Source organism: Coenobita brevimanus, chromosome 71, assembly GCF_032717465.1.
Source record: "Coenobita brevimanus isolate Jiangsu-jjx chromosome 71, ASM3271746v2, whole genome shotgun sequence".
Lineage (NCBI taxonomy): Eukaryota > Metazoa > Arthropoda > Malacostraca > Decapoda > Coenobitidae > Coenobita > Coenobita brevimanus.
Genome location: NC_137024.1, coordinates 35,724,923 through 35,748,900, shown reverse-complemented (window position 1 = coordinate 35,748,900; position 23,978 = coordinate 35,724,923). Strand labels below are relative to the sequence as shown.

The 23,978-nt window shown below is 46.7% G+C and overlaps 1 protein-coding gene across 1 annotated transcript in view; it reads left to right on the top strand.

The window, feature by feature from the left end:
- The window catches only part of RtcB (RtcB RNA ligase), a 144,139-nt gene extending 143,434 nt beyond the window's left edge, over positions 1–705 (top strand). Inside the window, exon 11 of the mRNA XM_080277926.1 lies at positions 74–705. Coding sequence (XP_080134052.1) covers positions 74–301 — 228 coding nt within the window. The 3' untranslated portion in view covers positions 302–705. The remainder of the gene's footprint in view (positions 1–73) is intronic.
- The last annotated feature ends 23,273 nt before the right edge of the window (positions 706–23,978 follow it).

Genomic DNA, 23,978 nt, shown 5'->3' with positions numbered 1-23,978 from the left:
TGTTGGATAAATTTCATGATTTTTGTTTAATCTGGGATATCTGGTATTATAACTTTGTTGTCCCTTTCCACAGGGGAGAGCTCTTTCCCGTGCCAAGTCAAGACGCAACCTGGACTATACTGAGGTATTGATCAAGCTTCAGGAGCAGGGCATCAGCATCAGGGTGGCCTCCCCTAAGCTGGTGATGGAAGAAGCACCAGAGTCATATAAAAATGTCACTGATGTTGTCGACACATGTCATGCTGCTGGTATTAGTAAGAAATGTATTAAACTAAGACCTATTGCAGTCATCAAGGGATAACTGTAGAAACATTTCTAGTTATGATTTGGCAAGATATCACTTCAGTAATATAACTACAGACATAAACCATTACTTAGTTTTGAGCACTGTACTATGCATGCAAACCTCGTCTTCCGCAGCTTAACAGATGTGTAGTCACTAAACTCTGGATGAATTATGAACTTTGCCAGTCTACTATTGCTGACACTGATCTTAAGAGTAAATAAAGCATTTTTCTGTTTATCCTTAAATTTTTAACCCTCTAAAGTTTAGGGAAGACATTATTCAGTAGCTGTAGAGCCTGGTAGATCTGTACAGTCCATCCTTGCTATACAGTTGCTTTGCAGTCATTTGCATATACAATCATTAAGATGTTATACCCCTTCTGCACTTATTGAATGCAAATCTTCACTTGTATGATGTCAGCGATCCCCCCTTGGACAATCTTGTGTGTCCGTGCTGTGACATGCAAGCTGACAGTCACGTGTTGGAGCAAGATGGCTGACTGATGTTTACGTCCACAGTAGCCCAATCTGAGTCAGCCATGCATACTTCCTTCTTCCTGCCACTGCTTTAACATCCATATACTGTTTGTCCACTCTGTCACATCTCGCTGCAATGATCACATCTCGCGTACATTGTATTACATCACCTTCTCATGTGTTCGTAGCCATTGGATGACCATCGCTATCGTTGTTGCAGTGCAAGTGTGCAGCTAACAACACTGTGTACATTGTAAAGTGGGAAGTACAGTTAATTACTTGTGAAATACCTAAACACTTAGAAATCATGTCTGGCAAGGGTGCAGGCCCCAGTGGAAAGCTAGTGAATGTGAAGGCACTGAAGAGAAGGCTAAGAGGGTATACCAAAGCCTTTCCCTTGATGACGAAGTTGGACATAGTGAAATGGCATAAGGCCAGACAAGGGGTAAAGAGGATCATGCATGCCTTTAACCTTCCACCTGCAGCAGTGAGTTTTCTTACCCATGTTGTGGGTGTGACAGCTTTGAGAAAAATAGAGTATTTTCACCAGTTATTTTGACCCACTTATATTTAACCAGACATGTTTAAATTTTAATTACAAAAACTTCAGTCTTTCCATTATCTTTTGAAACAAGCTGGAGGTCAGTAAGTTGTCCATGGCCAGAGGGAGAGCGACTTGAATACCATATTTCGCAGCATACCAGATGCCGCAGTGTGAAAGACGCACCCAAATTCTTGAAGGGTAGTTTTGAGAAAAAAAATGTCTTGACCAAGACTGCAGAAAGGTTGCTTGATATGAGGATTTTTCACTCAAATATACACTCACTTTTCTGAATCTCCATTCAGTACTGTATATCTGTTTTGGGTTCTTTATTTTTATGTAAAAGAAGGGTACAAGACAAGAAAACAAACAAACAAACAAACCCCTTTCTTACAAAATGTTATTTCGTTCCATGACACCGTCTTAACACTTTTTGAAGTCCACCTTTCAGAATCTTTATTCAGTACTGTATATGTGTTTGGTTTCTCTATTTTTACGTAAAAGACGGGCACAAGACAAGAAAAACAACCACTTCTTTACAAAAAGTTACTTTGTACCATGACGCATTTATGAAGTCCAAACTGTCTGATTCCTATTTTTACAACAATTTGTGACATAATGTTCATCTCCATTAAAGTACTTTAAATATGTATCAGTATATAGAGATAATTATTATTTTTTGTGAAATGAACTTAAAACGATAAAACTCAATAAAACCCATTCTTTCATTCATTTAAGAAAATATGTAGGCCATTAAATGAAGGAATACACTTTATCTCCAAATTAAATGCCTTCATGTTTTCAAATGCCTGCAAGTAATGAATATTATAATCACACACAACACAAACAGATTTTTAAAAATCAATTACAAGGAATGTTTACAGCATTTTAATTACCCTAAAAGTACCCTGTTCTAGTTAAATTCATGCCCCACACCTCCGGTGTTATGGTATTTTCCCACATTCAGTCTCAACTCAGTGTGATGTGAGACTACTGTAACTTGCTCCTGATGCCTCATTACCTACACACAACACATTCACTTCCTAAACTGAAAAAAATGTCCTTAAACAAACCAAATGAAATATGACACGACTCTTTTCTGCTCTGCCCAATACTCCCAGACACGACTTCATTGCAATCACTAATGATGCACTCTCCCTAACCTCTGAATACCTCCACAATAATAATAATCATCATCATCATCATCATCATCCGGACCTCCTTTCCCACCCAAGGGCAGGGTGAGGAGTAGCAATGTCCAAACAGCACAAACTTGCCCAATCAAAATAGGCCACACTTCCATTCACTCATCATTCAAGCCCCTGGAATCCTGGCTCTACTGGATACGCTAAAAAACATTCACCACATTCTGCAGCTTCGCACAAATGTATCCAGTTGAGTCAGTCCGGATGCTGCCATGCTCACAAAGGGTGCCAAAATCCATGATCATGCATTTCTCCTCACAACATTCATCCAGCCAGCTTGATCTCGTCGGTTCCCTAGCCTCACCGACTTCCAAACCTCTCTTCCTCAAACACTCATCTACCATATCTCTCCATTTTCTCCTTGGCCTACCTCGTCTTCTCCCTCCTTCAAATTCGCTCAGGTAAACCTTTTTCGCCACTCTATTGTTATCCGTTCTTTCCACATGACCATACCATCTCAGGACACTTTCTTTGATTCTGGTGTCCACCGACTTCCTCACTCCACACCTCTCACGAATCACACTTTCGTATCCTATCCACCCTCTGTACTCCACATACATTCCTCAACAGTCCCATCTCCACTGCTCTTACTCTTGACTTTTCATTTTCATGCCACACCATAGTTTCACACCCATAAGTTAGAGTTGGCACTAACACTCCCTAATGTAAGCCTCGTGGAACTGCAACACTCAAGCCTTTGTTTCTTATCAAGGCCTTCATTGCACCAGCTACTTTTCTTCCTTGTGTCACTCTACTTTCAACTTCTTTTGCACATTTTCCTCTCTTTTCTATCACTGTACCCAAGTATTTGAACTCTCTCACCAGTTCCAGTCTCTCTCCATTCACTGTGACATCAAACTGTGAGTCACCTTCTCTCTCAATAACCATCACTTTACTCTTCTCTGCATTTACTCTCAAGGCATGACACTCACAGACATCAACAAAACTCTGCATTAGCCTACTAATTTCCTCTCCGGTACTTGCAAGCAGTACTGCATCATCAGCATACAACAAATTTGAGATATTCCACCCATCACCATTCATTACCAACACCATCCCTTTCTCCATTACTCGTGTTTTCACTTCTCTCATCACCCCATCCATGTGTATGTTGAACAACCATGGGGACATCACACAACCTTGTCGCACACACACACCGATTGTGAACTATTCACTTAGATGCCCATTAACCCTTACACATGCTTTGCTATCATCATGAAAACTCTTAACAGCACCTAGCAGTGTACCATCTACACCATACATGCGGAAAACTTTCCACAATCCTTCTCTGTCTACTTTGTCGTGTGCTTTTTCCAGATCCATGAATGCCATAAACACCTTATGGTCCTCACAAGCCTTCTCTGCTATCTGTCTCACTGCAGATACTTGAACCACACATCCTCTGCCACTCCTAAAGCCACCCTGTTCATCACTCACTAGGACTTCTGATATCTCTCTTACTTTCTCTATAATTATTCTTCCATATACCTTCCCTACCACACTCAATAAACTTATGCCACGATAATTCTTGCACTCACATCGCTCACCTTTATTTTTGTGCAGGGGTACAATCACAGCCTTTTTCCACTCTGCAGGCACAGTTTCACTCATCCATGCCTTCTTACGTATCTCCAACAAGCATTTCATTCCACTCTCTCCTCTGCAACAGTTTAGTCAAAGCTGCTAAACATGAGCTAACCAACCTACTGCAATTATTGTCTTATTATTGCTAATGCAAATGTTTTTATTGAATACAAGCGATTAGCGAAACTTTTCAAACTAGAGGCAGTTGATTCAGCCCACACTAACCCCTTCAGTGCATGATGTTTCCTGAACTGAATAAAACCATCTGGCGAGAAAATACGTACATTACTGGGTTGACGGGCTATGATAAGCAGTTTATCACTGTGCCCCTACCTTCTCCCACTCCCTCATTAAGTACACCCACTCTACACTTACACCCACACCCACACCCACACCCATACATACACGCATTGAGTTGCATTCACTTTTGTTGATTTTGATAGCTTTGCTAGGGCAGCAGTGAGGCAGAGGGCGAACTGGATCGATCACTCTGATGGCAGTGAGGGAGAGAGGGTGACCGGGATCGATTGCTCTTAACTCTTTGTCAGCTGTAAATACAACGAAAATGGCGGACACTGCTATGAATGCCTTCTGGCACTGCTATTTTCAAATATTGTATTATCTACACAGTAAATTTTATCCCATTTTCATAACATAGTACTGTAAGTGGCTGATCCCTGATTCAACACTGTTAAAGTACGTCAGTCTTGGCTGAAAAACAGTGTACAGTAATCCCTCTAATATCCGGACGCCCAATAACCGAACATCCCCACTAACCGAACCTTATCGTCCTGGGATCAAACATTCCCAAAATGGTCCGAAAATCCAAAAAAATTGGAAAAAAAATCGATTTTTTGCCGTCCGTAATTTGAACTTGCCGCGCGCGCCGCGTGAGAGCATTGTTTTGGTTCGTCATTCCTCCGACGTCCGATAGAGCGCCGCTGCATCCTCCCCACTTCCCGCCTGTCTCTCACCGCGACAAGACCTACGCTCTTCGTCATGGCTGCCCACGTGCTCGCTTTTGTGGTGGTGCCGTACTTGCTGCAAGGCCTCCTGCTGCTCTCTGCCCTACTCTTAGTGTGTGTGATGATGGCCCCGCCTCCTGAGAAAAGGAAGAGTGGTGTTGACTCTGGAGAAGAAACGGGAGATATTGGAGAAGGTTGATGCGGGTTGGTCTTCCTCTCGCATTCTCCGCGAGTTCAACCTGGCCCGGTCGACTTTGTTTGATATCAAGCGTTCCAGAGACAAGCTCATGCAGTACACGGCTGACTTCTCGTCGAGAAGCAAACGCAACGTGGAGAGGAAGGTTATGTTTACTCCCAAGTATGCAGAGATCGACCGCTCCACGTTGATTTGGTATCGACAGCAACGTGCAGCTGGTGTGATGGTACGTGGAACGGAGCTGAAGGCTGCTGCTGAGAAGTTTGCAAGGCTTCACGACGCCCTAGACTTCAAGGCATCCGAGGGTTGGCTCTTCGCATTCAAGTTGCGACATGGCCTTACTAACCGTAAAGCACATGGCGAAGCATTGGACGCTAACGAGGATGGAGTGGACGAGTTTCGGCACAAGGTGAAAGGCTTGATCGACAGGGAGGGCCTCACTCTCGGTCAAGTCTATAACGCTGACGAAACTGGCCTATTCTATCGCTCGGTGCCAACGAACACTCTCGCCGATGAGACGGAGAAGCGTGTACCTGGCCGCAAGCTTTCTAAGGAACGGATATCTGCTTTGTGTTGTGCCAATGCTAACGGCATGCACTGGCTTAAGCCCGTTATTGTTGGCCGTGCAAAGCAGCCTCGGTGCCTTCGTGGGGTGATGGATGTCCTTCCTGTCGTATGGTACCATTCTTTGAAAGCATGGTTCACAGCTGTGATTTTCAAAGACTGGTTTCACCATCACTTCGTCAAGGAGGTCATACATTACCAGACGAAGACACTGGGAATTCCTCGCGACCAGGTAAAGGCCCTCCTTCTCCTCGACAATGCACCTGCCCACCCGTGCGACAAGGACTTGGTTGCTGAGAATGGCCGTATTAGGTGCATGTTTCTGCCACCTAATACGACTGCTCTCATTCAACCAATGGACCAAGGAGTGATCGTGGCAACAAAGCGCCTGTACCGTCGGAAGTTCCTGGACGAGGTGATGGTGGTTCTCGAGGACGAGGACGAGCGCAGGGAAGGACGTGACACTCGAGGCAAGCGGACTTTGGAAAACCTTCGCCGCTACAACATCAAGTCTGCGCTGTACAACTGGGCTAGTGCATGGAAGGAAGTCCCTGTGAAAACTCTTGAAAATGGTTGGTCTCGTCTGCTTCTCGAAACAGATGTGGAGTACGATTTCCTAGGGTTTGACGTGGATGACTTCCATGCACGGCTACGTACGCACGGCGACGATGTTGATGTGGACGATGTTCGTGAGTGGTTGGACGACGACGAGGGCGATCCTGGGTATCAGACATTGTCTGATATCGAGATCGCGTCTTCGGTTGCTGGTGTCAGTCCCGAACTTGAAGATTCCGACGACGAAGGCGATGATGATGCAGACTCCGCCCAGCAGGACACTACTCCAGCCATCCCCAAGCTGAGCGCACTCCGGGAACATCTAGAGTTCGTCCTAGACTACCTGGAACACCCGGACTGCGACAGGGAGATGTGGCCCTTGGGACTTGTGGAGGAAGTGCGTGCTTTCCGGCAGCGCATCATCAATCGCCAGAATCGTCGGTCCTTGCGTCAGTCAACGATTGACAGTTTTTTCAGGCCCGTGACCCCCGCTGTGCCAAGCCCTGGTTCCACTCCGTTGCCTCCCCAAGACAGGCCCTCATGCTCCGAGCCACAGCCCAGCACATCAGCTACAGTGGAGTCACCGCTCGACGTGAGTTTGCAGCTGTCTTCAGAGTCTTCTGTAGTCGGTACGCTCATCACCACTACCCACCGATGCACCCCTTGGACGCCTGCCAGTGATACTCGGGCTCTGACAGTGAATAAACAGCAAGAACTTTTCCACTAGACCACACGGGAATTTTGAGTGTTGTGCAGTGAAAAAAACGGTGTGTTGTGTTAAGGTTTTCAAGTTGGGAGAAAAGACTAAGTAGAAAAGAAATTTAACGTAACTAACCTTCTTTGTTTTGGCTTTGGAAACTTAAAAAAAACTTGGGAAAAGTTAATGTGCAACACTTAAATTTAATGGAACATTATTTGGACTAAAGTGAACACTGTGAAAAGAACGGACTTCTGTGTGTTAGTGACTAAGTTCAGTGCAAGACTTCAGGAAGAGTGTAGTGCAAGTGCTTCAGGAAATCGTTCTTACTGTCAGAGTCCGAGAGAGGCGGTTATTCATCGAGGTAGCCAGGGACTTGCTGTAAAGTAGCCAAAATGTTTCATGTTGTACTATTTTCCATACTATATTTACCAGAATGTTTCATATTGTATTTTTTCCCATACTATACTTACCAGAAAGTGTCATACTGTACTTCTTTCCATACTAAACTTACCTCATGCATGTGCAGTAGGAATGTGTTTTTCAGAGTTCGGTTAGGTTCGGTTAGGTTAGGTTCGGTTAGAGTCCATAAGTACCAGAATGTTTATTAATGTATGAACATACTTCTAAACCCACATTTTATGTGTCTATTGCATTTATTTCAGTCATTTATGTGCCTTATTGGTGTGATTTGGGTGTTAAATAGGTGCTATGCATGTCCGGAGGGAGTTGTATGGTGTTTCTCTGTGTTAGGGTCCGTAAGTACAAGTCCATAAGCTGGGGCCCAATATCCGGACAAAACCAATATCCGAACCTACCGATGGCTCTATTGATCCGGATATTGGAGTGATTACTGTACTGTAATTTCAGGCAGTACCGTTTAATATTACAATTGTTTTTCCTGTTTTCTCGACCACTAATATAAGACTGTTTCCTTTAACCCGCCCCGTCCCGACCACTTTCTCACCAATGGTACCCCCCAATCCCGACCATTTTTGAACCCAAATTTTTTTTGCTAAAACTTTCACTTTTGGTCAGAAACAATGGTCAGTCACAAAGAAATTGTTCCCCGGGGTCCATAATTGCCCTAAACAGGTATGCCTTGGTCACACCTGGCACCGTGTTCTCTGTAGGTGGTCTGAGCCTCTAACGTTTTCTATGGTATTATAAGTCTGGGAAACCAATGAAAGTAAGTAGATATGTATTTATTACAAACATAAAAACATGTGATAAAAGAGTAAATTGGATTTTATACAAAAATAGAGCTGAAATAAGCATTGTACCATTGTGCGAAACGAGCAAAATCGGGCTGACTGGTCACGATGAATCGCTAACATTCGAAAATCATGATACATATCATTTTTTTTACTTACATAATACTTCTACAATAACATTATACCATTTTACATTTTATTGAACTGTTTTTACGTAATTACAGGCCTTTCGATAACATTTAGCGTAATGTTAGCGCTTAATTACGTAGTGAGTGAACTCGCTGTGACTGTTGTTTCAACTCGTATTGTGTTTTTTCTACTTACATAATACTTTCCTAATAACATTATACACTTTTCAACTTTATAGAACTGTTTTGAGATAATTTCAGGCCTTACGTAAATATTTAGCGTAATAATAGCGCATAATAACACACACGGTGAAGTCGCTATTACAATAACATTATACCATTTTACATTTTATTGAACTGTTTTTACGTAATTACAGGCCTTTCGATAACATTTAGCGTAATGTTAGCGCTTAATTACGTAGTGAGTGAACTCGCTGTGACTGTTGTTTCAACTCGTATTGTGTTTTTTTCTACTTACATAATACTTTCCTAATAACATTATACACTTTTCAACTTTATAGAACTGTTTTGAGATAATTTCAGGCCTTACGTAAATATTTAGCGTAGTAGTAGCGCATAATAACACACACGGTGAAGTCGCTATGACTACTATTTCAACTTACAACCTATTTTTGTACTTATAATAATTCTCCACTAACATTGCACATGTTTACACTTGATATAATTGATATCACATAATTTCAGACCTTGCAATTCAACTGAGCGTCATATTAGCGCATACTTACACAGTGAGTGTTATCGTGATATCATTTGTTTCATCTTACACTAGTATTCAACTTATAAATTACCTTACTACTAACATTACAACAATTTCCACTTTATATAATTCCTGTCACATACTTACTGACCAGAATGTTCTACTGAGCGTAATATTTTCGCAGATTTACACAGTGGGTGTACTCGTGACATCAATTATTACAACTTACACTATTTTTCAACTAATACATTTTATTCATGCTAACATTACACCCGTTTCCACTTTATATTCTTGCTATCACATATTTACTGACCAGAGTGTTATGCTGAGCGTCATATTTTCGCAGATTTGTACTGTACAGTGGGTGTAGTTTTCATATCACTTCGTTCAACTTACACTATTTCTCAACTTATACATTACTTTCCTGCAAACATTACACCCGTTTCAAGTTTATATAAGACTTAGCACATACTGACTGGCCTTACCATTATACTGAGCGTCATATCGCCATCCCACACAGTTTCAGTAGTGTAGGAAGTTATGGTACTCTCTGAAACATGGCTGAAGGCACAACGCAACATTGGTGGTGGTGGGGGAGGTGGAGAGCGGTGCCTTTCATCACTCACACTTCTCTTCCCTCTCCCTTTTCCTTTACCCTTTCCCTTCCCTTTCCTTCCTTTCCCCACATCCTGGGGCTGTGTGGAGGAAGTTTGGGAATATTGTATGGCGAAAGACGTGCTGGGGAGTGGCTCCACCTCCTCTCCCCTAGGCCTACATGCACCACGTGCTCGTGCTGCCTCCTCACACCACTTTCCCTTCCACCCTGCACTCCCACCACACCACTTTCGCCTTCCCCAGACAAAACACTAGGCCATACTTTATTTGCCTTCTCGCCCCACCTTCTGATCCTCGGGGTGAGATTTTTTCCTTCCCCAACCACGAGGCAACATCACGTCCTAAGCCGCCGTCATCATCATCGTCCTCATCCTCGTCCTCATCAGAATCTCTCTCTAGGGGATGGAGAGAGGTCCATGCAGGTGTTTTGGGTGCAGGCTGGCCTTCCCTTGCCTTACGATACGTGACATACCGCTTTTCCGGGGTGAAGGGACCTCCTCATCACTGCTTGTTATTTCCTCCTCAGGCTGCACATAATCTCGATCCACCACATCATCATCAAGTGGAGAATCACTATCTCCAGTGAAGGCATCCAGGGCGGATTGTATTTCGTCATCTGAGAGACCTTTACACGCCATGTCTGACCCGGGTCACTGCTAACAGGTGGGTGACCGAGACAAGGGCGAGCGCAGGTCACGCGGGGCCTGGGACGCTGCCCGCCTGGCGGCAGGTAGGGGAGGCTTGGGTACGTGGGCGAATCGAAAATCTCGCGCGAATTTTGAAAATTGTGGAAATTATGAACCTTGCAATTGCAGGACGTTGAAGTACATCAACGGGATTGGCAGTGACATAACGTGAGGACGTGGAAGTACGTCGACGGGACGCCGCAGGTTAACAATACTCTTGTCTTGAATGAAACAAAATACTAGTGAGAGAAGCCAGCCTAACATGGGGATATCGAATATCCACATGGGATGTTTCACTTTCGTTTCGTTTTTGTAGGGTCTAACATGCTTGCATGTGTCGGCCTTGGTCACCTAATGGCGACTTTCCATGCTGCACGATCTATGACAGTTTCCGTGTTCAGTCCTGTAACCCTGAGGTCACACTTAATGACCTTGTTTCACATCTTTCTCTGTCTACCCCTCGCAACCCCACCCCCAATATTAACACTTCTCACGTTCTGCACCCAATTATCATCCCCCATCCTCTTCACATGCGCAAACCATCTCACTCTACCTCTTGTCATCACAACACCAATACACTTCAGTCCCATCCTACCTCTCAACTCTTCCATTGTAAACCCAGCCCCCCAAGGCCTTACACGCAGGAACGCACTGCACATCCACCTAATCATTGTCATTTCTGTACGTTTGAGCCTGCGAATATCCTCTTCCTTTACTGCCCAGGTCTCACTACCATACAGTATCAAACTACTAACTCATGCTGCATATGAAGACCCCTTAGCACGCAGGGAGAGCCCTCTCAATGTCAGGAGAGGCAACAGCTCCCTGAACTTTCTTCCAACCACTTCTCACCCTAGCCACAGAACTAACTCCAGCCCCACCTCCAGCATATAATATGTCTCCCAAATAACAAAACTCTGCCACACATTCATGAGCCTCCCCAGCAAGTTCAGTCCTTTCACGCCTGACAATACCCACCTGCTCTCCACGACACGCCGCACACAGAAAATCAGCATTATCTCGCAGTCTACCTCTAATACTACTACATCTCTTGTGCACCCATTTATCACAAACACTGCAGAAGATGGAATTACTTCCCACACCCTTGTGGCAAACTGCACATGGCCACTCTCCCTCTTCTTTGACTGTACTGTCACCAACCCTAGTTATCATCACTTTTGTTTTATCTGCATTTACACTTAAGTCCTTGGTCCCCATACCATCTCTACACTTCCTAAATCTTTCCTCCACCTCCATTTCATTCTCCGCAGTCAACACAAAGCATCAGCTTACAACATCTCCCACTGAAGTCCATTTCTGAAATCACGTAAGAAGGCTTCAAGTACCATGATAAACAACATGGGACTCAAAACTGACCCCTGATGCACACCAACATTCACGGAAAACTCATCACTCAAATGTCCATTCACCATTACCTGGGTGTGAGCATCCAAATACATGGCCATAACCACCCTAACCAGCCACTCATCCAAGCCAAGCTTTCTCATTGCCCACTTCACTACCTCTCTAGGAACTCTGTCAAAGGCCTTTTCCAAATCAACAAAAACAAAATACAGATCCCTTTTCTTCCCAATATATTTTTCCTGAAGGTGTTGAACAATCAATATGGCATCAGTGGTCCCCCTGCCTAGCATAAACCCAACCTGCATCTCATCAGTATTCACTGTTTCTCTAATCATACCTTCTATGACTCTCTCCATTACCTGCATTATCTGATCTAAAAGCTTTATACCTCTACAATTTCCTCTTTCCAGGGCATCACCCTTCCCTTTGTATACATTTACAATTACACTCTTCAACCAATCATCTGGGACAACACACTCATATATAATCATATTTATCAGGTCAGTGACTAACATCACCCCTGTATCTCCTGAGGCCTTCAACATTTTGGCAATCAACCCAGACACATCTGGTCCTGCTGCCTTCCTCCCCTGCATCCTGCCCATTGCCTCACTCACAGTAGCAGCGTCAATTAAAGGCCAAGGGCCATACACTGGATCTGCTGGCTCCAAACCTTCCCTGTCCCAGTCAAACTCCTCATTCAACAACCAGCTATAATGCTCCTTCCATGCATCTTTAATATCCCCATTGTTCACTACTACCCTTCCTTCATCATTCTTCACACACTGCTCACCTTTATTTTTTTTTTTTTTTTATAAACAAGAGAACCGAGGAAGGAAAAACATATGAATGGGAAAAAAAAAAAAATCCATACACCAGATTACTGGTGTCCTCTGTTCATAAAATATCTGTAACGGTTAGACTGGAACAGCTGTGGGTTTAAGTCTGGAGGGAAACAACTCTGAGGAAGCGAGTTCCAGAGAGATGCAGTTCGGGGAATGAAAGAATTCTGATAAGCAGAAGTTTTGCAATATGGCTGAGTGACATTCCAGTCATGAACACTACCAGATGCCTGTGTAGCACAAGGGAAGGCATGGAGGGGTGGTACCATGGACGCAACTTCGTCTGAGCATTTGCCATGAAAATATCTGTATAATAATGCAAGGGAGGCAACATTCCTTCTAACTTGTAGGGGAGGTAGTTTATTTGTAATGGCAGGGTTGTTAATAATTCTAACAGCTTTATTCTGAATTTTGTCTAGTTGTTTTAATGCAGCCTCTCCACATCCATTCCACAAGGGTGAGCAATACTCAAGCTGAGAGCACACATGACTCTTATAACTTATAGCTAACTGCTCGTCAGTGAAGAAATTACGGACTGTGTACAATAATCCAAGTTTCTTTGAGGCGGTTTTAGCAAGTGATCTAACATGAGAGGTCCAGCTGAGGACGTTGTTAAGTGAGACGCCAAGAATTTCAATACATTTTGAGATGGGAATATTAGTTGCACTGATGGTAATGTATGAATCTGGCAATATTTGTCTATTAGTGAATTGTATATATTTAGTTTTACTAGCATTAAATGAGACAAGATTGTTTTGTCCCCATTCACTGATCATAGATAGGTCTTGAGTTATGGAGATGGCTGTACTGAGTTGAGAGGTAGAGATATTAGACTGTAAATGGGTGTCTGAGTGTGAATGAACTATGAAGTGCTGAGTCATCTGCATATGAGTGGATGGGATTGTGGGTGACAGATATGGGCTCATTAATATGAACTAGGAATAGGGTTGGCGCCAGAACTGATCCCTGTGGCACACCGGCATTAATTGAGTGGAAATTGTAATATACGTCATCTACTTTTACTCTTATTTTCCTGTCACTAAGATATGAGGACATCAAAGGAGCAAAAGACATTAGACCATAGCAAGAGAGCTTGGACAGCAGGGAACGGTGCCATACTCCGTCGTAAACTTTAGAAATAATATCACAATTATCCCTCTTCATCTGATTTGCTACCTTAACCATCATATGTTTCCTTTCCCCATGATTTAGAATATCAAGTAAAAGTCTCTGTGACTCAGACTTCGCCCTGTGTACCTCTCTTCCAGCCCTACGTTTGGCAGCCAAGTATTCCTCCTTGAAATACCGGTCGTGGCAACCCAGGTCGCCACCACACCCCCAGGAGACTACGGAGGGGTAGACAGATGGCGCGGCATGTCCAGTCAATACGGACATAAGTTCGCCTGGGCCGCGCACCCCTATTCCCTGGAGTGCACCCGACGAAACTGCCCCAGTCCGAGTGCATTACCTTCCGGACAACCTAGCCCTCACCAGGATCAGGGTGGAGCTGACTCTTCAGCTCCAAGCAGCACCCCAGCGATGGCTGGAAGCCGTTCAAAGCAAGAGATGGCCTATAGCCGCTCCGACCAAAGGGCCACGGCCTGTAGCCAGGCCCCAGTGACAGCCAAGAGCCGCACACAAAAAAGGCCGTGGCCTATAGCCAGGCCACCAAAGAGGAGACGGCTCGTAACCGCTCCGCCAAGTGCTGCTTACACCTCCTGCAGAACCCATGATGGCCTAAAGCCACATGAGGGGAGAGACAGGTATGCCCTCTCTCCTTCTGCAGTCGCCTCAGAGGGCATGACTCCGGTGACAGCTTGTAGCCGCGCCAGTAGGCAGGAGACGGCCGATAGCCACTCGTCTACACGTTGCCCTCCACACAAGACTTCTGCGATGGCCTGCTGCCGCAGCGAGAGGCAAGTGACTGCCTGTAGCCGCGCTTTGTCTGCGTTCCCGTCAGGGAGTTGGGCACCGGTGATGGCCGGAAGCCACACTGACAGCAAAGGGATGGCCTGTAGCCGCCATCCGTTTGTTGCCCAAGGAACCCAGTGATGGCTGATAGCCGCACCGGGGAGGGACACCAAAGTCCCTTGCCCCCTGTGACTCCGCAGTGTGAGGGTGACCTGCGATCAGCCCTGCTTACCAGCAGGAGCGCAGGCTGCTCCTTTGTCCACCCAGACCAAGGCAACCTCCAGGAGGAGGACTTCTGCCCCGAGGACTGATGGAGAGGCCCGGTGTTATCCCTGGGGCTCTTCTCCAACCAGTCGGCCCCCGAGGAGGACCTCCACCTGACAGACACTGGCTGGGAGCGACGCCGCAGCACCAACCTGACGACGACACCGCGGGAAGGAGACTGTAGCCGACGGACCTCTGAGGGCACCCCCACCCAGGATCCTGGGGCGAAACCTCACCCTTCCCTGACGAAGGTGACGCCCTTCCTCCACCAGGTGCCTGAGGGAGCGCTTCCAGGATCTGTTTGGCCCGAGTCCTAAGGGTCAGACCCCAGTTCCCAGCCCTGACAGTGAGGGGCCCTTCACCACGCCCATCCCAAACCCTCGACAAGAGACGACGCCCCTGCGAGTGGTCCCATGGCCACGGGACGAAGGGACTCCTGAAGGGACTCCGCCTACCCCAGGTCGATGACTGTGAGTCCTCGGGCCTCCCCCCTTCCCCTACTGTGCAGTGTAAGTGAATAATGAGATCCAGTAAAGTGAGGAAAGACACTTGAGATAATGCATATCCATTCTGTGCAAGACAAGAGGCAATTATCAGTGTCATTATTATAACCCTGTGACAGTGCACATCCACCCTGTGTAAATCAAGAAACAGAAATCAGTGACAATACACATATAACCATCATGATACAGGAACCTGAGTCAGTGTCGGAGTAAATATTCCTGAATTAGTAAAACCGATATTTTGCCTTCCCACTGGAAACGAGCCTCCTGTACAGGGACTGTGAAAGTTGTGTATTGCCTCTTTACCCAGACTAAGACTCCTGTCTATCTAGCCTGTGTGATACTCAAAACCCACCTGCCAGCCTATGTACAGTACCTTCACATCCAACACGGTAATATTGTCATGCATGGGTCACGTGTTGGACCAAAAACGTGTTGGACTAACAATAGAGCTTATGGGGAAAAATTAATTATGTCAGCAACCCTAGGAAAAGTCACCCTAAATACCTACCATATACCAATACATATATTGGTACTATTGTAATTATAATAAATGGTACTGTGCTATGAATGATAACTAACCTTTTAGGATAGTGTTGGTGGGCTTGCTGGGAATGAAAGGTGGTATCCAAGGCTGTAGGTAGTCCTACTGGGTCCCCGGAGGATGGCTGCTGGCATCACTAGCGGGTAATGGCTGTTGCTCCTCCTCAACCTCCCTCATAAATCCTTCGAAATCACACTCAGAATCACTATCTTCGTCCACAGCCATGGAAGGTCCTGCTTCTGCCTGTCCTAGCACTCTGTAATCCTCAGCAAAGGGCATGCTCCTCACACTGTTGCCAGAGCCCCGTCTCGTGACTGTGGAAAGTGATCGCTGTCGCTGACTCAGTAGAGAATAAGGAGAAGCAACTTTGTTTATAAACTGGTACACACGCCGATGAGAAGGGTTTCAAAACGATTGATATTTATTCTAAAATATTAATATGTATTCAGTGTCAGGCTAAATGTTCAATGCTGTAGTACGATACATTCTCTGTCGAGTCGCCTGGGTTTTGGTCACACAGTTTTGCCCATCGTATCCTCGGCAGGAATCCATCCAGATGAATTCCAAATGCCCGTAGTATCGTCGGCAATTTTACCACGTTACTGTTCCGATTTACCATCGTATCCTCGGCAAACCTGGTATGAAGTGCCGTGTGACAGCCTTCGGCTGCCAGGATCTTGTCTTGGTTTTTTATTATGGTCCTCACGTTGGCTTCATTCATGTCGTAGGCCTTGGCAATGTCAACTTTCCTCTCCCCTTTCTTCTTCCTCTTGATGCTTTCTAGCTTGGTGGCCTGAGGGAGGTGCCGACGCTTCTTGGGGTTCTCAGAAGGCTTCCTAGGCATCATGAGCAGGGTAAAATGCAGTAACAAGGGCAGAAAATGCATCAAGAAAAAATCACCTTCCAATGCGAATTATGTGACTGAGTGGCGCTGTGGTGGGAGAAATTTAAACAAAACATCACGTGACAGCAGCAGCGTTTTTAATTGGGCGGCATCACGATCACGTCACGATAGCGGGAGGGGAAGGCTACTTGATCAGAAGTTTTCATTGGCTATCATCATCATGGGAATGTCCAGTATGACTGTGTTGGACTGGGGGTGATCGTGGTGAACTCTGCGGATTTCGCCCACTTCTCGGAGCTCTGTGCGTGTTATGCTAACACACTCGTGTTGCAGTAATTAAATCGTATTAAATAATACTAATTATTTGCTCTCCGTGCTGGACGTGAATCGTGCTGGACTATGCGTGTTGGATGCGAGGGTACTTATATACAGTAACCCCTCCAATATCCGGATCAATAGAGCCATCGGTAGGTTCGGATATTGGTTTCGTCCGGATATTGGGCCCCAGCTTATGAACTTGTACTTATGGACCCTAACTCAGAGAAACACCTATACAACTCCCTCCGGACATGCATAGCACCTATTTAACACCCAAATCACACCAATAAGGCATATAAATGACTGAAATAAATGCAAAAGAAACATAAAATGAGGGTTTAGAAGTATGTTCATACATTAACCCCTAAAACGCGGCTGTTTACAGTCAATCCCCCCTGAGTGGCGGGGTTGTATCGCGGTCTGAGTACCTGTAGGAAAATATTCGCCAAAAATCAGAGATTAACCCTAGAACATTATACTTGGTATGGCAGATAGTACTTACATTCAGCTTTCTCCAGAGACAGGTGTTGAGCCTTCTTGGACTACCCAAGGACTTGTGGAGACTTGCAAAGTTGGGTAACCAAATCTTCACTTTCACACCTCCAGCAACCCGGTTTCCCCTCTACCACAGCCTCATTCTGTCACAGTAAACTTTATACTACAACGTAAAGGTAGTTTGGAATGCGTATTTGTACAATAAGCACTGAAAATAAGGCTAAAATCAACGAAGCGTACGGCCGACATGCACTGTGGCGGCGGTCTTCCCGTCACTCAACAAACATTTCCATTTTCACAGCTAAAAACATGTATACTACATTATTTTCAATCATATTACTTCCCAAAAGATCACCACAGCGCACTTTTTATTCTGCCTTATGTCCGCCACTTTATTCTCGTTCCTGTCGGCCGCTTGCACTGACTGGGAAGAGCTAGAACTCGCCATAATCTCACTTTGAAAGCCTGCAGTAAACTGACGCTAAACAGAGGCAAACCGTGAGAAAAAAAGCTAGTGTTACAACTGGGGAAACAAGCGTTTCCTAGTAGCATAAACTGCCTGTGAGAGGAGATCGCAGATTTACAGTTCTGAGTGCTCAGAGCGCTGCCATGTATCACAGCCAGGCTGGCCGGGCCGTGGTGGGGGGGGGGACGGGGGGAAAACGCGATATTTGGCAACAACTGAGGTCAGTAGTACAAAGGTAAAGTATGCTAGTTGTAGCTAGAGGGTGGTGGTACTGATAGACAATACCAGCTGGAGCCTGCTTGCCTGCGGTTATTCAAAATTTACTAAAATCGCAAACGCAACGACCCGCCGTGCCCTTATGGCCGAGCGTCGCAAACACAACGATCCGCGTTTTAGGGGTTAATAAACATTCTGGTACTTATGGACTCTAACCGAACCTAACTCTGAAAAACACATTCCTACTGCACATGCATGAGGTAAGTATAGTATGGAAAAAAGTACAGTATGACACATTCTGGTAAGTATAGTATGGAAAAAAGTACAATATGAAACATTCTGGCTACTTACAGCAAGTCCCTGGCCACCTCGATGAATAACCGCCTCCTCTCGGACTCTGACAGTAAGAACGATTTCCTGAAGCACTTGCAGTACACTCTTCCTGAAGTCTTGCACTGAACTTAGTCAATAACACACAGAAGTCCGTTCTCTTCACAGTGTTCACTTTAGTCCAAATAATGTTCCATTTTAATTTAGTGTTGCACATTAACTTTTCCCAAGTTTTTTTTATTTTCCAAAGCCAAAACAAAGAAGGTTAGTTACGTTAAATTTCTTTTCTACTGAGTCTTTTCTCTCATTTCGAAAACCTTAACACAACACACCGTTTTTTCACTGCACAACACTCAAAATTCCCGTGTGGTCTAGTGGAGAAGTTCTTGCTGTTTATTCACTGTCAGAGTCCGAGAGTATCACTGGCAGGCGACCAAGGGGTGCATCGGTGGGTCGTGGTGATGGCGTACCGACTACAGAAGACTCTGAAGATAGCCGCAAACTCACATCGAGCGGTGACTCCACTGTAGCTGATGTGCTGGGCTGTGGCTCGGAGCATGAGGGCCTGTCTTGGGGAGGCAACGGAGTGGAGCCAGGGCTTGGCACAGCGGGGGTCACGGGCCTGAAAAAACTGTCAATCGTTGACTGACGCAAGGACCGACGATTCTGGCGATTGATGATGCGCTGCCGGAAAGCACGCACTTCCTCCACGAGTCCTAAGGGCCCCATCTCCCTGTCGCAGTCCGGGTGTTCCAGGTAGTCTAGGACGAACTCTAGATGTTCCCGGAGTGCGCTCAGCTTGGGGATGGCTGGAGTAGTGTCCTGCTGAGAGGAGTCCGCATCATCATCGCCTTCGTTGTCGGAATCTTCAAGTTCAGGACTGACACCAGCAACCGAAGACGCGATCTCGATATCAGACAACGTCTGATACCCAGGATCGCCCTCGTCGTCGTCCAACCACTCACGAACATCGTTCACATCAACATCGTTGCCGTGCGTACGTAGCCGTGCATGGAAGTCATCCACGTCAAACCCTAGGAAATCGTACTCCACATCTGTTCCGAGAAGCAGACGAGACCAACCATTTTCAAGAGTTTTCACAGGGACTTCCTTCCATGCACTAGCCCAGTTGTACAGCGCAGACTTGATGTTGTAGTGGCGAAGGTTTTCCAAAGTCCGCTTGCCTCGAGTGTCACGTCCTTCCCTGCGCTCGTCCTCATCCTCGAGAACAACCATCACCTCGTCCAGGAACTTCCGACGGTACAGGCGCTTTGTTGCCACGATCACTCCTTGGTCCATGGGTTGAATGAGAGCAGTCGTATTAGGTGGCAGAAACATGCACCTAATACGGCCATTCTCAGCAACCAAGTCCTTGTCGCACGGGTGGGCAGGTGCATTGTCGAGGAGAAGGAGAGCCTTTACCTGGTCGCGAGGAATTCCCAGTGTCTTCGTCTGGTACTGGATGACCTCCTTGACGAAGTGACGGTGAAACCAGTCTTTGAAAATCACAGCTGTGAACCATGCTTTCAAAGAATGGTACCATACGACAGGAAGGACATCCATCACCCCACGAAGGCACCGAGGCTGCTTTGCACGGCCAACAATAACGGGCTTAAGCCGGTGCATGCCGTTAGCATTGGCACAACACAAAGCAGATATCCGTTCCTTAGAAAGCTTGCGGCCAGGCACACGCTTCTCCATCTCATCGGCTAGAGTGTTCGTTGGCACCGAGCGATAGAATAGGCCAGTTTCGTCAGCGTTATAGACTTGACCGAGAGTGAGGCCCTCCCTGTCGATCAAGCCTTTCACCTTGTGCCGAAACTCGTCAACTCCATCCTCGTTAGCGTCCAATGCTTCGCCATGTGCTTTACGGTTAGTAAGGCCATGTCGCAACTTGAACACGAAGAGCCAACCCTCGGATGCCTTGAAGTCTAGGGCGTCGTGAAGCCTTGCAAACTTCTCAGCAGCAGCCTTCAGCTCCGTTCCACGTACCATCACACCAGCTGCATGTTGCTGTCGATACCAAATCAACGTGGATCGGTCGATTTCTGCAAACTTGGGGGTAAACATAACCTTCCTTTCCACGTTGCGTTTGCTTCTCGACGAGAAGTCAGCCGTGTACTGCATGAGCTTGTCTCGGGAACGCTTGATATCGAACAAAGTCGACCGGGCCAGGTTAAACTCGCGGAGAATGCGTGAAGAAGACCAACCCGCATCAACATTCTCCAATATCTCCCGTTTCTTCTCCAGAGTCAACACCGCTCTCTTCCTTTTCTCAGGAGGCGGGGCCATCATCACACACACTAAGAGGAGGGCAGAGAGCAGCAGGAGGCCTTGCAGCAAGTACGGCACCACCACAAAAGCGAGCACGTGGGCAGCCATGGCGAAGAGCGTAGGTCCAGTCGCGGTGAGAGACAGGCAGGAAGTGGGGAGGATGCAGCGGCACTCTATCGGACGTCGGAGGAATGACGAACCAAAACAATGCTCTCACGCGGCGCGCGCGGCAAGTTCAAATTACAGACAGCAAAAAATCGATTTATTTTTTTATTTTTTTGGATTTTCGGACCATTTTGGGAATGTTTGATCCCAGGATGATAAGGTTCGGTTATTGGGCGTCCGGATATTAGAGTGATTTTATTTATACATATATATATATATATATATATATATATATATATATAGAGGGAGACAGGTATCCCATAGGACTATAACACTGTAGTCACCAGAAATATGACACAGGGGTTGTGAAATTACCATTGGGGCACAAGGGGGCGGGCAAGAAATTACATACAGCAAGTATGATATATAGGGGTCACAAATACAGTATTATACAGGGGTGTAGGACATTACACAATGGATCACAAACAGGGGCAATGCTAGGGGTTGAAAACACTACACAGGGGCAGAGTACGAATATTACACAGGGGATGTGTACACCCGGGGTTGGGTCTATGACACGTTACGGGGGGACGGGGGAGGTTGTTGTATTACACAGGGGCACGACACTCTGGACGAGGGAGATGGGGTTCACACAGGGTCTCTACGCAAGGGATTGGACACAAGTGTTGCATAGTGATGGTGGTGCCGCTGGTGGATGCTGGGGCACACAGAGGGCTAGGTTTCACGTATATACAGATGACGGCCCGGTGTGGGAGGGGGGTTGTCAGGGGTGCGCTCCCAATAGGGGCACAGGTCTCAGGCAACGTGTTCAGGTGTTCAGGGTAAACTGGAGGGCGGTGTGGTGGACAGCCCTTTCCTGGTGGGGACCCTGGGAGTGTGGTGGCCCTCTGGACTGGGGCTGAGCAGTGCTAAGAGGCATGCTGCACGGTGCCTGCCCTTGGCCATGGTGGGAGTCCTGGGGGCGGGTCCTGGCTGGTCCAGGCCTGGGGTCAGCTGCAGGGTTCCCCTTGAGGTCTGAAGGCTGTGGTCTCGCCGAGAGGGGGAGGCCATCAGGGGTTGGCTGTGGCTGCTTGCCCTGAGGGAGGCCATCAGCTGCTGGGGGCGTCAGAGGCCGGTCTGCAGGGACAAGACACCCAGGCTCTCAATGGGTCCGCTCCAGGTACTCTCTGATGGGAGCCCTGTTGGGGAGCAGTCTCCACCCTTTGTAGAGGAGGGGGAGCAGGAGGGGTGTCTCGCTCAGCCTCTGGAGGGGCGGGCTGAGCCCGAGACCGCACCCTCATAGGAAGCCACCGGGATAGTGGAGGAGAGACGGGCCAGTGGCCTGTCCCTCAGCCTGGTGGGTCTGGCAGACACTGCCAGAACTCCACTCCAGGGCAGAGGAAGGAGGCCCGGGGGGCACTCCCATCTGGTAGGTCCAGGGGACACTACCCAGGCTCCCTCTTGGGGTAAAGGGCAAAGGAGATCCGAGGGACACTCCTTCTGGCCGACAGGTCCGGGGGAGACTGCTGGGGGACCACTCATCCTAGAGACAGTAGAAGGGGAAAGTCCGGTGGACTTTCTGGTTTCTGTGGCAGGTCCGATGGACTCTACCGCCCTCCTGCTGTCAGGGGGGAAAAGTGCACCTGGGGGACAACCGGTGGTCTCTCCCCCGGTGGCAGGTCCGGTGGACTCTACCACGGGCCCACTGCCATCCTGGGGACTGCAGGCGAAGGTCGTCTGGCTGACGGTCCAAGACGCCTGCTCCCGAAGGTGAGTGGCAGGAGGAGATCCGGTGGATGCTCCTCCTACAGTAGATCCGGTGGATACTACTGTGCCGCTGCTCCCCTGGGGTAAAGTACGCCTGTGAGCACCAGAAGTCGCTCTTCCTTTTGTGGAGGCAGGTCCGGTGGACACTGCTACTGAGGGCCTACTTGGGACTGTCGTAGGGCAAGTCCCATCCCGATTCTGGAAAGCGCTATTCCCATCAGAGTAATGCACCTGGTTGGTGCACTTCCCGTGGGTCTGGCTGCATAGAAGAGGGGCATAAGGTCACGGGGGAGATAAGTTGGTGTAGCACGGGACACCTATCTGCCTCCCTGTTGCCTCCTCTTGGGGTGGTGTCACCTCCCCATGTCCTCCTCCAGGGATGGTGGTGTCGGGGTTGCTCCTTCGAGTGGGTATTTCAAGTACAAAAAACATCACTTAAATGCCAGAATTTATCACACACACACACACACACACACACACACAGAAAAAAGCCCACAGATCGCACTACTGCTCTAAATATAGCCCAAACCTCCCCCAGGAAATTCAAAAATTTTTATATTGGATAATAAGTACGGATAATTCTGAATACATTGTTATATGTGTTCGGATAATTCTTAATACATTGTTATATGTGTTAGAATATGCTTGCAGATACATTCATTTTCATTTCAAATCAATATTTATGCAAAACAGAAGTCTGACAAAGTGAGTTGATGAGCTGAAGGTGAAATACGTCTGCTAACTTTAACATGTTTATTCTCTAAATCTTGATATTTTTTTTAATTGACAGTTAAATGAAACAAAATTTTGACTGGATTTCTGATAATCAGGTGTGTATGAACCTATATGGTCATAAAAGTTATAATATTTTTCAGTTAAAAGTGCCAATTCAGTGCTGATTCAGTAAATGGCCGCTGATTCGGTAATCTGTCGCACTGGGGCTATCTCTGCAATGGCATGGAGCTTTGGGGAATCCGGGGCCAGGCCCTCGCAGAAGATGACATGGCCAAGGAATGCAACTGTTTCTTGGGCAAGGTTATATTTTGAGGGCTTAAGCTTGAGGCTTGCTGCTTTAATGTGGTTCATCACCTGCCCTAAATGCTGGAGATGCTCTTTCTATGTTTGTCTGAACATAATAACATCATCCAGGTAGGCCAAACAAATCTCCCATGTTAGCCCTCAAAGCACCGAGTCCATTAATCTGGAGAAGGTGGCTAGTCCATTGCAGAGGATAAAAGGGAGGACGAACTCATAGAGTTGTCCTCCACTGGTCAAGAGGACCGTTTTCTGCCGATGTTCTTCTT